The sequence below is a fragment of the Canis lupus genome, chromosome 30 (assembly GCF_011100685.1).
Source record: "Canis lupus familiaris isolate Mischka breed German Shepherd chromosome 30, alternate assembly UU_Cfam_GSD_1.0, whole genome shotgun sequence".
NCBI classification, from domain to species: Eukaryota; Metazoa; Chordata; class Mammalia; order Carnivora; family Canidae; genus Canis; species Canis lupus.
The window spans coordinates 16,308,330-16,323,861 of record NC_049251.1 but is presented as its reverse complement, the minus strand read 5'-3'; the positions used below and the strand labels follow the sequence as shown (position 1 = coordinate 16,323,861).

At 38.0% G+C, this 15,532-nt stretch overlaps 2 protein-coding genes across 5 annotated transcripts in view; both read left to right on the top strand.

The window, feature by feature from the left end:
* ATP8B4 (ATPase phospholipid transporting 8B4 (putative)) overlaps positions 1–15,532 on the top strand; it is a 237,960-nt gene that overhangs the window by 88,946 nt on the left and 133,482 nt on the right. The window lies entirely within an intron of this gene.
* On the top strand, positions 5,552–8,269 carry LOC119877752 (V-type proton ATPase subunit E 2-like). Its single transcript, XM_038581094.1, has 2 exons — positions 5,552–5,584; positions 7,718–8,269. The coding sequence occupies exons 1-2, from the start codon at positions 5,552–5,554 to the stop codon at positions 8,075–8,077; spliced, it is 393 nt and encodes a 130-aa protein (XP_038437022.1). The 3' UTR covers positions 8,078–8,269.

Here is a 15,532-nt window from a genome sequence, read left to right as displayed (position 1 = left end):
TTGTTTTTCCTTACTGTCTTTTTTTCTATGCCAAGATTTCTTATAATTCTGTGTGTGTGTATATGTATGTGTACCCTTCAGTTTTCACTTCACGTCATATCATTACCATTTTCCCAATGTCTTTAATATGGTCATTATACAAGTAATTTATAAGGGCTGTATAACATTTGGTTGAGTGCATGTCTCATAATTCAAATAACCTATTTTCATATTGCTTGATATTTAGTCTATTTTCAATTAAAAAAATAATTTCTTGATCTTTCTAAATTGATTGATCCTTTTTCCATAAGACTTTTTGTGACGTATTTATAAAACTCAGCTAGGATGACTAAATGAACACATTATTTGAAATAACGAGAACTCGGAGCATTATTAGCTCACTGACAACAGCCTTTACCAGAGCATCTAGGGATTAAGTCTAAGTAGGACCAGGTTGAGCATATTTAATGAACCCTGGGAGGTTTCAGTTCCATCAAACATGATTGTTTCCTGAGTGGGTGGCTATCAGACCATTGTCACCAAGTTCCAAGTTTATCTCTTCTTAATCATAGCAGAACATGCGAAAGAAACCCCATGTTTTGCTTTTAAAAAAATCTATTAGTGACGGGAGTGCCTGGATTGGTTAAGCATCTAACTTTGGCTCAGGCCCTGATCCAGAGTCCTGGGCTCAGCTCTGCTCCCTCTCCCTCTGTCCCTTCCCCACTACCGCCTGTGCTCACACACTCTCTCTCTCTCTCTCTCTCAAATCAATAAACAAAATCTCAAAAAAAATGTATTAGTGGCACATGTAAATCCACAAACATCAATAATCTGAAACAATTTGAATATGTTTTATATTACAATTACTAGCTATATAGCATTCATATATTAAGTATATGCATCAGTTCTGAACTGCAGATCTCCTAGAGGAAATTTGGGCAGTCATTCAGTGTGTGGCTAGCAGATCCTTAAGGCAGCTATGAAGGAACTCTTCTCTTCTTTGTCCTGCCAGAATAGAGGTATATGGACAGATGATCAAAAGATCTATCAGTTGCTCTTGAATTCTTGGAAAAAATCCAGAAGAGGGAGACTACATTTATAGTATTCTCCTATGCTAGATTTGATTCCAAATGTCAGTCTTGGGTGAGTGGATTATTGTTCTTGTTAAACATGCTTTCTTTTTCTCCTTGAGCACCTGCAATAAAAAATACCAAAGTTCATTGAACTTAATGAGGCTGAAGCTGACATATACATAGTGTGTCTGTATGCTTCTTTTAAGCGGGGGAAAAGGAGACACTTGAGGTTCTCAGATTCTGTTGATCCCATGGGAGGACCTATAATGCACCCTGCATTGAGTTATCTCTCCTTCATCTGCACTTGTGGGCTTACAATTGGACTGAAGACTTCTGTAGTTATACATAGGCAGAACACAAACTCTCTGAGTTTATCTCCAGCTTAGATAATTTACATGTTATGATGGTACTACTGGGTCTAGGGGACAGCTATTTAGGGTCTAGTATGAAGAGTCCTGCATATTTAAAAGGAAAACTTGAGGCAAAAATCTTGATTATTCTTTTTAAAAACAATGTTAATAAAACACACCATTATGGGTATAGATAACGATAAGTTCAAAAGCAAGCTAATAGGAGTAGTCTTGGTACTTTTTGGACTAAGTGGAAGTGATTCAAAAATTAACTTAATTTTTAGCTCATGCTACTAACTCACAGGAAAAGCAATTCAAAAATAGTTTCATCTTCAATAAATAAATTTCAGTTTTTTTAAGACTTGGATTGATAACTTCTTAGGCAGTTTCTATGTGTCAGTTTTGCAGATGGAAGGCCGTGGAAGCCCAAGCCAGTGGGCTGGTTTCTGTATGTGAACTGTGACATTGTTATAGTTCTTATAAATGATTTTCCATTGTAATCAATTATTTTGGATGAATACAATTTTTTAAAGTTGTGGATGTCTAGATGATGACTATTTCCCCAAATAAGGTTCATCTTGAAATAATAGGAAATCATAACACTTTCAAAACTCTGCATATGAGCTTTTCAGTGGCATTTCCTAATTTCTTTTTAAAGTTGATATAAGCCAGATGTTAGCTGCTCCCCTTCCCTTCTCTTAAAGCTCCCTCAAAGACATCCCCTGCCCATTTCCCCATAAAGTCATTAAAGAGCAAGGTAGAGTTGACTGAAGATTTGAGTCAAGTTTATTTCACACACCCCACAACTAACAATTTGAAATCCTATTTTAACATTTTCTTCCCCATGGTTCTCTTCCTCTGCTTCTGGACTTTGTAATCTCTCCTTCCCCCATTCAGTACTCAGTATAGTTGACTCCAGTCTCTTCTCTCAGTGTCTGGACCGCTCATATTTATCTTCCTTTTATTACTCAAAGTAGTTTGGTTCTTCCTTGGCTCTGAACTCAAACCTGTCATAGCTGCTTACCAAAATAGAAGGCTCTTCTATAACTAGGACACACTTATCTTAGATAATAATGGAAGTAAAAAATATACCAAATTCTATATAACCTTTAAAACTCGATTTTCTCTCTTTTTAAAAATAGGTTTATGCATCTCTTCACAGTTGTCATAGGATTTCTTTTCAAAAAACACCCCCCCCAAAAAAAAAGAAAAAAAAAAGAAAAAACAAACCCAAACCTAAGCCACAAAGGCATTGGAATTGTTAGAACATTAACTTTAATGAGGTAAAGCTTTTTTAAGATCTTAAAATCTGAGAGCCAAATGAGATCATAGTATTATAGTGGGTAAATTTGGTTTTCATCAGAGCTCGCAGGTTGTCTATATCAAACCAAACAAATGTTAATAACATTGTTGGCTACTTATCATTAATAAACTATACATACATTTCTACTATAGGGACATTTTGCTTTAGATCTCGTGAGATAATCTCAATGGGTCAATTTTAGATTGGCACATTATCTGTCTTTTGTGGGTATAAAGTTAAGAAAACTTAAAGAGTATGAATAAAACATAGAAATTACTTTTGATTCCATCACTCAGATCAGAGTAAACTACAGTGTGCTTGTGAAAGCATTTTATCTCTCCCTTTCCTCCTCCATCTTTACTCTTTCCTTTCTACTCTTCTACACAATATTCATTTTAAAAATACTTGAGATTATATTATATCCTATTGTGGTTTGAAGGTACTCCTTCCCCAGTATGTCCACTGGAACCTGTGAATGATCTATTTAGAAAAGGGCTTTTGCATATATAATTAAGGATTTTGAGATGTGATCATTCTGGTAATCCAGTCACAAGTGTCTTCATAAGGGAAGGGAAGAAGATTCACACTGCAAAAAAGAAGATTAATGTGAAGATAGAGTCAGAGATAGGAGTTTTACAGCCCCAAGCCAAGGAATGCCTAAGCTGCCAGGAGCTGGGAGAGGGCTAGAACAGATCCTTTCCCAGAGCCTCCAGAGGGAGCACTGCCCTGCTGACACAGTGATTTTGAACTTTTACCCTGCAGAACTGTGAGGGAAGAAAGTTGTGCCGCTTTAAGCTATCTAATTTGTGGCAATCTGTTATAGCAGACCTAGGAAAATAATACTCAGTTATTTTTAGCTTTTAATTGAGAGGCTCTATATTTGATCATTTGTTCATTCTTTCACTCAGTACACATTTACTAAATGCCTACTATATGTCAGGCAGAATGCTACATTCTGGGGATACAGAGTTAAATAAGATATAGTTTCTGCTTCAAATATGATGTAATCATACATATATGGTATGCAGTAAACAAGTCTATCTTTAGACTTGCTCTTCATCATTTTTGCTGATAGGTAACATGAGTGAACAAAATGACTCATTTTATTAGGTTATCCAACTTCCAGAGATTCTCATCAGTACATAGACTCTGTAGACAAACCAATGCTAGGTTGTTAGAAACCTTGGTAGGATTTGGGAAGCTGGTTAGAAATGGTGCCTTGAAGCTGTAACTCAAGGGAACTACCTTTAAGCTTGAGTAGTATTCTCAAAAACTAAGATCTATTTCCCTATTTCATATCAGGAATTGAAAAAATTCTACTTGTTGATCTTTGATGACGATTAGATGTTCAATAATAGAAGAAAAATAAAAGAGGGGCAGAGAGTATCGAAAGTAAAAGTATTGATCTCTAAATTAGATTCAAAGACTCAAAAGAACCTGTGATATTGGGGTCTGTAAGAATGATATTGTCAGCAACCTAGGGAAAGAAACTCTGGCAGTAGCATTGTGTACCGGTTACTAGAGCTAAGGAAGAAAGAAAAAGTGTAATTGAGATTATAATGTTGAACAGAATGAAGGAAATAGATTCTAATGATGGAGAAAGAATAGATTTTGAAAGTATGAAGAAAGTTGATAGTATTTTTTAATAGAAAATCAATGGTACAATGAATTTGCTTTCTATAAGCTTTGGAAAATAGTGTTCTTTCACAGTAAATACCTATTGGATTATTTTTTTACTGAAGTATAATTAACATACAGTGCTATATTAGTTTATATTATTAATCATTATATTAATTCTATATATTACTCAGTGCTCATCATGGTAAGTGTACTTTTAATCTCCATCATCTACTTCACCCATCCCCCACCCACCTCCTTTCATAACTACCAATTATTCTCCGTATTTAAGAGTTTATTTTTGGGGCACCTGGGTGGCTCAGTTGGTTGAGCATCTGCCTTCAGCTCAGGTTGTGATCTCAGGGTTCGGGGATCAAGTGCTGCATCAGGCTCCCTGCTCTTTGGGGAGCCTGCCTCTCCTTCTGCCTCCCTCTCTCTCATGAATAAATAAATAAAATCCTTAAAAAAAAGTTCCTTTTTTTCTTTGTTCATTTGCTTTGTTTCTTAAGTTCCACATATGAGTGAAATCATATGGTGTTTGTCTTCAAGTAACTTATTTCACTTAGCATGATACCCCTCAGGTCCATCCATGTTATTGCGAGTGGCAAGATCTCATTCTTCTTTTATGGCTGACTGATATTCCATTTTATATACACCACACCTTTTTTTGGATTTATATGTGCCTAGAGTCCGGTGTTAAATTTAGTATGGGGGAATTCTGGGGAAAAGGCAGGAAAGTGCAACATTGAGAAATGGAATTGAGGCTTGAGAGGGATTCCTGGAGAACTCATGAACATTAGCAAAGACTAAATGGGCTATGTTGGCAACAGGGGATGCATTTCATTCAAATGATCTGGTTTGATTTGTGTCAATCAGCATGTGCTGGGGCTTCATCAGGGACATGAAGTGGAAGTTTTATAGGGGCAGTGAGAGTAGTGGCAGGAATCCGTGTTGACTACTCGTTATTCACCTATAATTATGTAACACTTGTTTGTTCCAGCCACTGTGTAGGATACTAGGGTATAGGGATTATTAGGATTCAATTTCCTTCCTACCAGTAGCCTGAAGTCCAGGGAAGAGGGGGACCAATGAAAAGACTTCTTTTACAGCAATAGGTGATATGATTAAGGGAGCATGAGATGCGCTGGGAGCTTCCACATGGGACTCCAACACATGTTTTGGGACACTGGTAGGAGGGATATTGTTATCTCAGGATAAGTCATAGAAGAATGGGCCCACAGCAAAGATCAGCCATTGAAAAGGTAATTGAATGGTGGGGTGAGAGGGAGCTGAGAAAAAAAGAGGATTTGGGAAGAGTGCTATTTTTAATTAACATCTCATGGAATATCTTACTCATACTGAAACTTGAGTACCTTTGGGCTAGGTATTTCAAAGTCCCTCCCAGTCCCCAAATACTGACTCCAGTCCTCTTCAGCTTTGTTGTGATAGTGAAGAGCCAAAGAAGGGGAGTCAGTGAGTGGCTCTATAGGATAAAAAGATCTAACAGAAAATGGGAGGTTAGAAGTGTATAGATGGATAACATGGTAATAATAATGATGAGTATGACAATGATGGTGGTAGTGTTGGTGGAAGAGAGGAGTCAGACATAAGAGAGCAAATTACAGAATGGATTGGGGAAAGAAGAGAGGAACTTTATAGGATCTTCCAGGTGCTAGAAATGCAGTGAATTCAGACACCATCTCTTACAGTCATGGAGCTTAGTTATCTGGGAGGGAGGAGGTAGACTTAATATAAAATACTCAGGCTAAATAGAATATAGTTACATGCTGAAGGAAATTCTGCTAAGGAAAAGATTATGGTTCTACAGAAAGGTTTGTAGGTAGGGGAAGGAATGGGCAGAGGTGAGGCAGTTTAGGGATGGGTTCTTTGAGGAAGTAGTAAATTTGAGCTAAGAACTTAATGACAACTAGCAGTTCATCAGGCAAGGGGAGTGATGGGATGGGAAGAAGAACTATAAAGAGACAGAACAGCATGTGCAAAGGCCTTGCAGAAGGAAGGAGGATGGTGATTACTGGGGAATGAAGCACAGATAGTATGGCTGAGAGAAGAGCAGTGTGAGATGAGGCTAGAAAAGCAGTTAGAGGCCAGATCCTGCAGGACTTGAAGACCATGTTAAGAGTTTGGGTCTTTTCCCTAAGAACAAAGGAAATACATGGAAGGATTTACCCTTTGAAAAGCTCATGCCTTTCATGGGAGAAAAGGCAGTGGAAAAGGGCCAGGAAAGATGTGGGGAGAGATAGTTGTGTATTTCTGTACTTGTCTGTCTGTCCTCTAGTTCTGTGAGTTACTAGAGCCTGAGGCAATCTCTGTATTCACATCACCCAACTTAACAATGTGCTCCATGTTGTCACTGCTCAATAATATGATGCATGAGCCAAATGCATTTAAACTAATTAAATGAATCATTTTGAGGCAAGATTAGAATTTCTTTTAGCCATTTCCCTCTTCTTCCCCCCTTTCTTCCCTGCAACTAATATGGGGTAAGGGGAAGAATCCACATATTGCATGTTCTGTGTACATCCTTATCTGCCATCATTGCCACTTGACAGTGCTGTTTGCTGTGGGATCATTGGCTACCAAACCCATCCTTTTTTTTTAAATTTATTTTTATTTCTTTTTTCAAACCCATCTTTAATCCAGGTGCTCTGGGTTACTGGGCGTGTCTTTGACATTGTTGTACCTTAACATGCATGGGAATGTGTAAAGAGAGGATTAGGTTCATCTGGGCCTCATTCTGAAATAGCAGAGCTCATTGGAGCAATGCTTACTATTTCTTTTTTGTAGCTGCCCTCAGATTGTAGCATGTCAGAAAGGCAAAAATATGGTAACCTGAGTGCCCAAGTCACTTGGACAGAGAAGTAGAGATAGGCTTCTTTGTGTCTGCATCAGATGTTTCCTTCTAGCAGGACTTTCTGAATTGCCTGGCTAACAAATCCTGTTAATCCAGCTTTCCTCATCTGGTTACCTTACCCCTTTCCAGGCATTTGTGTTCAGACATACTTTCCCTCTTCACACTGCTAAATTTAAGGCTTAATTTTCAAATCAAATGCTCATCTGGCTGACTGCCTGAGAAATCACATGTGGAGAGCTCATAGACCCAGGCAGGGAATTGTGCCCTTGCTTCTGGAGAGTGGGTCTGGAAACCATATGAACTGTAAATAGTTTTAAAATGTAAAAAAGTAAAGCTTTCTGCCAAAAGATGAGAGCTGAGGTTTTTTTTCCCCCCTCCCTAGGCTTAGTTATTAGGTATCTGTTGGAAATTACTGACCTCTATCATGTAGTCTGTTTGCTGTCTTTATCAGCTGGGGCTGGACCAGCCAGATTTAACCCCCTTGAGAACTCAGCTCTGCCAACACCTGCTTTATTAGAAATAGGTTCTGGGAGTCTACCAGGGGCTCCTGGATAAACTAGTGCTCCAGGGTCTGCTCCGGCTGCTGGAGCCCGTGGTAATTATACGCTGCAGGCCACAGGACCTCCTCCTGGTGGAGGCTGCAGTGCTAAAAGCCATCCCTGAGTACATGGCAGTCTCCCATAAATGTGTGGAAGTCCAAGTTGATCAAGAGGTGCACCTGTCTATGAATGCAGCTGGAGGTGTGGAGGTCTACAGTGGCAATCAGAGAATAAAGGTTTCCAATACCCTAGAAAGTCGACTGGATCTCTTAGCCCAACAAAAGATGCCTGAAATACGAAAGGCCTTGTTTGGAGCCAATGCCAACAGAAAGTTCTTTATATAAGCCTCTGTGAAGTGAAGCTCATGTTGAATTGCTAAGCCATTAAAAGCCTAAGTTATTAGGGCAAAGGAAACTAGTAATGTTTCCTCCTCTTTGTTGTTTTCACAGGAGTCTATTATCTTTCATGAAGTGCCCTCTGAATAGCTAAAAGCGTATTTTGGAATAAAACCTGAAAATGCTTAAAAAAAAAAAAAAAAGAAATAGGTTCTGGGGTCATTGCTATGTACCATAAGTTGTCAGGTACAAGATTTTAATAGAAATTGCCTTACTTCACTTAATACTTCCTCCTACTAGGGTGATAGAAATAGGTTAATGTTTTTTAAAATAATAGAGCCTAATTTTCTAGTAAGAACAAGAAAAAGAAAAAATAGGAAAAGGATCATGGTTTCCTTTCTTTGCTTCCTATCAGATAATGTGACGTGCTACAACATCACCTCCCACTTTGAGAAATATTGCTTAGCATGTGTCCTATTTTCTTAGTTGGACTTTCTTTCTTTTCTTTACTTGATCCTTCATTAATGAAAGTAGTTACATAAGACTTTTCTTTTTTTCTTTGCCTTTGGCCTCAATTCTTGTGGTGTTGAGGTACAGAGATGTTGTCACTCTTTCTTATGTATAGACTAACAGAGATACCTTTTCATTCTGAATTGGCAAATATCTTCAGATTCTTCTTTTTATCCCCTCTGTATTCCAAATTTAGTCCATTCTGTATATCTTTTTCTCACTCTTCTTCTAGGAGTAAAGAAAAAGGGACACTGAAACCGAGGTACAAAATGATGTGAAAACACTATTCAGTATAGGCCCTTTTAAGTAGAGAATCCTAAAGTAGAGACTTTAGAATATTAGATGTCTCTCTTCGATAGAGATTGTAGCAGAGTTCATACAAATAAATATGCAAAAGACCACAGAATAAATGCTTAGAATTGGCCTGTAGATTTGTTGATATTTAGTGTCTAATCTGGTGCTGATAATGTTGACTAATGTAAGTTCTATTCAAATGGTACCTAATTATTGGCTACCATCCCGGGTATGAAATCTCCCAATTAACCAAGTAAAAAATGCAATTCCCAGCAGTGGCTCTTGTGATTAGGAAAAAAATCATAAGAGAGAAGATTGCTTACACACATATTTAAATACATTTTTGCAGATTACAAAGAAAACCATAAAGCCTGAAACTTCTTGATAGCTAAAAAGCATAGAGGGCTTGGTGTGGGGTAGAGGGCAGTGTGAGGCCAGTTTGTCTTTGCTCTGAAGGAGAAAAACTTTATCTTGGAGCACAGTGGAGTACAGAATGTTTGTCAGAAAGTGATTAAAAGTGCAACTTTCTGGCTGAAAGCTTTCATCTTCCTAATAGAGAAGACCAGAGTCTACTCCAGGCAAAAAAGTCATCATCTAGCTATATGCAGGAAGCGGAAAATTCTAGAGACTTTGAGACTTAAGTAATGCTAGAGAGAAATAAAGGGATTGCACTAGAAGGACTTTCTCATCCCCCTTTCTTCTAAAATATGAGAAATGGAAAGACCATTTTATATATCAACCCTCAACCCAAAGCTCTCAGCTGCTCCAGGGACTTACAGAATAAGGTCTATAAGCCATGGGGCAGCAGATATGTAAGGACTTTCACCAAAAACCAGATTTACCTATGCCTTTCAGGGTCAGGGATAGTGGATTAGTTTGGGAGCTCTAATTCATGTTGTAGGTTGGGGCAGGGGAGAATGTTGTAGTAGTTCCTGCTTATACCCCAAACCTAATTGGCTCAACAATAGAGCCAATCTTGTTGGTTCCAGTTGAATTATTATTCTGGTGCTATTAAAACCAGACACGTGGCTGCTCTGAACCAAAAAGGAATGCTTAGGTTTGCATTAGTTCCCCAAATACGGAGTATCTTCAATATACCAAAGATGATTAATGTGCCTTTGCTTGTTTTATGGACTCACAACTTGCAGAGGAGGGAGATAAACAAGTATATAGTTTCAATATGATGTGTACGGTAATGGGGGTATTTACTGCCATGGAAGTATTGAAGACAGGTACTTAGCTCAGTCTAGGCATCAGAGGAAACTTCCTGGAAGAGGTAAGTCTTTAACTAAAATTAATCAATTTAAAATGTAAGAAATCCGAAACAGTAAAATTTTCTACTTTTTAAAGAAAAGTATTATCCCTCCCCTTTGTATTGTTTTTTGCAAATATGCATATATACAAAACCTATGCAATATATACAATTTATCTTCCACTTTTTTGACATGATAACTCATAAATGGCATTAAACACTTTTTGAAAACATTTTTAATAGCTGAATAATAGATGCGTTAAATGTTCCCCTATTGTTGAAAAATTAATTTCTAATTTTCTTTTTGTAAATAACTCTCAAAGGCACATCTATGAATGTAAACTTCGTATGTATCTATTTTTTTCTGGTTCATGTATTTTATTACAGATGCACATTGTAACCAGTCACACAATCCAATAAAATTGTACATTTTGGCAAAAAGTGATGGATTTCACAGCAAACATATATTTTCCTTGCAGTACTTCTGAAGATTGTTTTCAATTGTGTATCAAATGTTTGAGTTAAGATGATGAAGATAACAATGCTGTTTTATGAGTTTTTTTTTAAAATTGGAGTTCAATTTGTCAACATAGAGCATATCACCCAGTGCTCATCCCACCAAGTGCCCCGCTCAGTGCCTGTCACCCAGTCACCCCAACCCCCTGCCCACCTCCCTTTCCACTACCCCTTGTTCGTTTCCCAGAGTTAGGTGTCTCTCATGTTCTGTGACCCTCACTGATACTTCCCACTCATTTTCTCTCCTTTCCCCTTTATTCCCTTTCACTATTTTTTATATTCCCTGAATGAATGAGACCATATAATGTTCGTCCTTCTCGATTGACTTGCTTCACTCAGCATAATACCCTCCAGTTCCATCCATGTTGAAGCAAATGGTGTTGTGTATTTGTCATTTCTAATGGCTGAGAAATGTTTCATTGTCCACATAGACCACATCTTCTTTATCCATTCATCTTTCCATGGACACTGAGGCTCCTTCCACAGTTTGGCTATTGTGGACACTGCTGCTATAAACTTCGGGGTGCAGGTGTTCTAGGGTTTCAGCATCTGTATCTTTGGGGTAAATCCCTAGCAGAGCAATTGCTGGGTCATAGGGCAGTTCTATTTTTAACTCTTTCAAAAACCTCCACACAGTTTTCCAGAGTGGCTATACCAGTTCACATTCCCACCAAGAGTGCAAGAGGACTCCCCTTTCTCCACATCCTCTCCAACATTTGTTGTTTCCTGTCTTGTTAATTTTCCCCATTCTCACTGGTGTGAGGTGGTATCTCATTGAGGTTTTGATTTGTATTTCCCTGATGTCAAGTGATGCGGAGCATTTACTCATGTTCCTGTTGGCCATGTCTAAGTCTTCCTCTGTGAGATTTCTGTTCATGTCTTTTGCCCATTTCATGATTGGATTGTTTATTTCTTTGCTGTTCAGTTTAATAAGTTCTTTATAGATCTTGGATACTAGCCTTTTATCTGATAGGTCATTTGCAAATATCTTCTCCCATTCTGTAGGTTGTCTTTTAGTTTTGTTGACTTTCTTTTGCTGTGCAGAAGATTTTTATCTTGATTAAGTCCCAATAATTCATTTTTGCTTTTGTTTCCTTTGCCTTCATAGATATATCTTGCAAGAACTTGCTGTGGCCAAGTTTAAAAGGGTGTTGCCTGTGTTCTCCTCTAGGATTTTGATGGAATCTTGTCTCACATTTAGATCTTTCATCCATTTTGAGTTTTTCTTTGTGTATGGTGAAAGAGAGTGGTCCAGTTTCATTCTTCTGCATGTGGCTGTCCAATTTTCTCAGCACCATTTATTGAACAATCCTTTTTTATCCTTTTTTATCCTTTTTCCAGTGGGTAGTATTTCCTCCTTTGTCAAATATTAGTTGGCCATAGAGTTGAGGGCCCATTTCTGGGTTCTCTATTCTGTTCCATTGATCTATGTGTCTGTTTTTGTGCCAGTACCACACTGTCTTGATGATCACAGCTTTGTAGTACAACCTGAAATCTGGCATTGTGATGCCACCGGCTCTGGTTTTCTTTTTTAATATTCCCCTGGCTGTTCGGGGTCTTTTCTGATTCCACACAAATCTTAAGATGATTTGTTCCAACTCTCTGAAGAAAGTCCATGGTATTTTGACAGGGATTGCATTAAATGTGTAAATTGCCCTGGGTATCTTTGACATTTTCACAATATTAATTATGCCAATCCATGAGCATGGAATATTTTCCATCTCTGTGTCTTCCTCAATTTCTTTCAGAAGTGTTCTGTAGTTTTTAGGATATAGATCCTTTACATCTTTGGTTAGGTTTATTCCTAGGTATCTTATGCTTTTGGGAGCAATTGTAAATGGGATTAACTCCTTAATTTCTCTTTCTTCAGTCTCATTGTTAGTGTATAGAAATGCCACTGATTTCTGGGTATTGATTTTGTATCCTGCCACGTTGCTGAATTGCTGTATGAGTTCCAGCAATCTTGGGGTGGAGTCTTTTGGATTTTCTAGGTACAGTATCATGTCATCTGCAAAGAGGGAGAGTTTGACTTCTTCTTTGCCAGTTTGAATGCCTTTTATTTCTTTTTGTTGTCTGATTGCTGAGGCTAGGACTTGTAGTACTATACAGAATAGCAGTGGTGAGAGTGGACATCCCTGTCGTGTTCCTGATCTTAGGGGAAAGGCTCCCAGTGTTTCCTCATTGAGAATGATATTTGCTGTGGGCTTTTTGTAGATGGCTTTTAAGATGCTGAGGAATGTTCCCTCTATCCCTACACTCTGAAGAATTTTGATCAGGAATGGATGCTGTACTTTGTCAAATGCTTTCTCTGCATCTAATGAGAGGATCATATGATTCTTGTGTTTTCTCTTGTTGATATGATCCATCACATTGGTTGCTTTATGAGTGTTGAACCAGTCTTGCATCCCGGGGATGAATACCACTTGGTCATGCTGAATAATCTTCTTAATGTACTGTTGGATCCTATTGGCTAGTGTCTTGTTGAGAATTTTTGCATTTGTGTTCATCAGGAGTATCGGTCTATAATTCTCCTTTTTGGTGGGGTCTTTATCTGGTTTTGGAATTAAGGTGATGCTGGCCTCATAGAATGAGTTTGGAAGTACTCCATCCCTTTCTATCTTTCTGAACAGCTTTAGTAGAATAGGTGTTGTTTCTTCTTTAAACGTTTGATAGAATTCCCCTGGGAAGCCATCTGGCCCTGGACTTTTTGGCCCTTGGGAAGTTTTTGATGACTGCTTCAATGTCCTCCCTGGTAATCAGCCTGTTCAGGTTTTCTATTTCTTCCTGTTCCAGTTTTGGTAGTTTGTGGCTTTCCAGAAATGCATCCATTTCTTCTAGATTGCCTAATTTATTGGCATATAGCTGCTCATAATATGTTTTTAAAATCATTTGTATTTCCTTGGTATTGGTGGTGATTTCTCCTTTTTCATTCGTGATTTTATTAATTAGAGTCTTTTCTCTTTTGTTTTTAATAAGGCTGGCTAATGGTTTATCTATCTTATTAATTTTTTCAAAGAAGCAACTCCTGGTTTTCTTGATCTGTTCCACAGTTCTTCTGGTCTCTATTTCATTGAGTTCTGCTTGAATCTTTATTAAGATCTCTTAATCTCTTCTTTATTCTTTATTATTTCATTGACTTCTGCTTGAATCTTTATTGAGGTCTCTTAGACTGTCTTCTTCCTATGGGTGTAGGTTTTATTTTTTGTTCTTTCTCCAGTTCCTTTAGGATCAAAGTTAGCTTGTATATTTGAGTTTTTTCCAGTTTTTTTGAGGGATGCTTGTATTATGATGTATTTCCCTCTCAAAACTGCTTTTGCTGTATCCCAAAGATTTTGAATGGTTGTATCTTCATTCCAAAACTGCTTTTGCTGTATCCCAAAGATTTTGAATGGTTGTATCTTCATTCTCATTAGTTTCCATGAATCTTTTAAATTCTTCTCTAATTTCCTGGTTGACCCTTTCATCTTTTAGCAGGATGGTCTTTAAGCTCCACCTGTTTGAATTTCTTCCAAATTTCTTCTTGTGATTGAGTTCTAGTTTCAAAGCATTGTGGTCTGAAAATATGCAGGGAACAATTCCAATCTTTTGGTATCGGTTAAGACCTGATTTGTGACCCAGTCAGTATGTGGTCTCTTCTGGATAAAGTTCCATGTGCCCTTGAGAAGAATGTGTATTCAGTTGCGTTTGGTTGTAAAGTTCTGTAAACATCTGTGAAATCCATCTGGTCCAGTGTATCATTTAAAGCTCTTGTTTCTTTGGAGACATTGTGCTTAGAAGATCTGTCATTTAGCGAAAGCGCCGTGTTGAGGTCTCCCCGTATTAGTGTATTATTACCTAAGTATGTCTTAACTTTGGTTATTAATTGATTGATATACTTGGCAGCTCCCACATTAGAGGCATCAATATTCATGATTGTTAGGTCCTCTTGTTAGGTCGATCCTTTAAGTATGATATAGTGTCCCTCTTCATCTCTCACTACAGTCTTTGGGATAAACTTTAATGTATCTGATATGAGGATTGCTACCCCGGCTTTCTTTTGAGGACCATTTGAATGGTAAATGGTTCTCCAACTTTTTATTTTCAGGCTGTAGGTGTCCTTGGGTCTCAAATGAGTCTCTTGTAGACAGCAAATAGATGGGTCCTTCTTTTTTATCCAGTCTGAAACCCTGAGTCTTTTGATGGGGTCATTAAGCCCATTCACGTTCAGAGTTACTATTGAAAGATATGAACTTAGTGTCATCATGATAGCTATTCAGTCCCTGTTTTTGTGGATTGTTTCTTTGGAGTTCCTCTTTCTTTTACGGAGTCCCCCTTAATATTTCTTGCAGAGCTCGTTTTGTGGTCACATATTCTTTCAGTTTCTGCCTATCTTGGAAGCTCTTTATCTCTCCTTCCATTCTGAATGAGAGCCTTGCTGGATAGAGTATTCTTGGTTGCACGTTCTTCTCATTTAGGACCCTGAATATATCCTGCCAGCCTTTTCTGGCCTGCCAGGTCTCTGTGGCGAGGTCTGCTGTTAATCTAATATTTCTCCCCATATACGTTAGGGATCTCTTGTCTCTTGCTGCTTTAAGGATTTTCTCTTTATCTTTAGAATTTGCACGTTTCACTATTAAATGTTGGGGTGTTGAATGGTTTTCATTGATTTTAGGGGAGGATCTCTCTGTCTCCTGGATCTGAATGCCTGTTTCCCTCCCCAAGTTAGGGAAGTTCTCAGCTATGACTTGTTCAAATACACTTTCTGGTCCTCTGTCCCTTTCGGTGCCCTCTGGAACCCCAATTAAACGTAGATTTTTCCTTCTGAGGCTGTCATTTATTTCCTTTAACTTTTCCTCATGATCTTTTCATTGTTTTTCTCTTTTTTCCTCAACTTCCTTCCTTGCCAGCTTTCT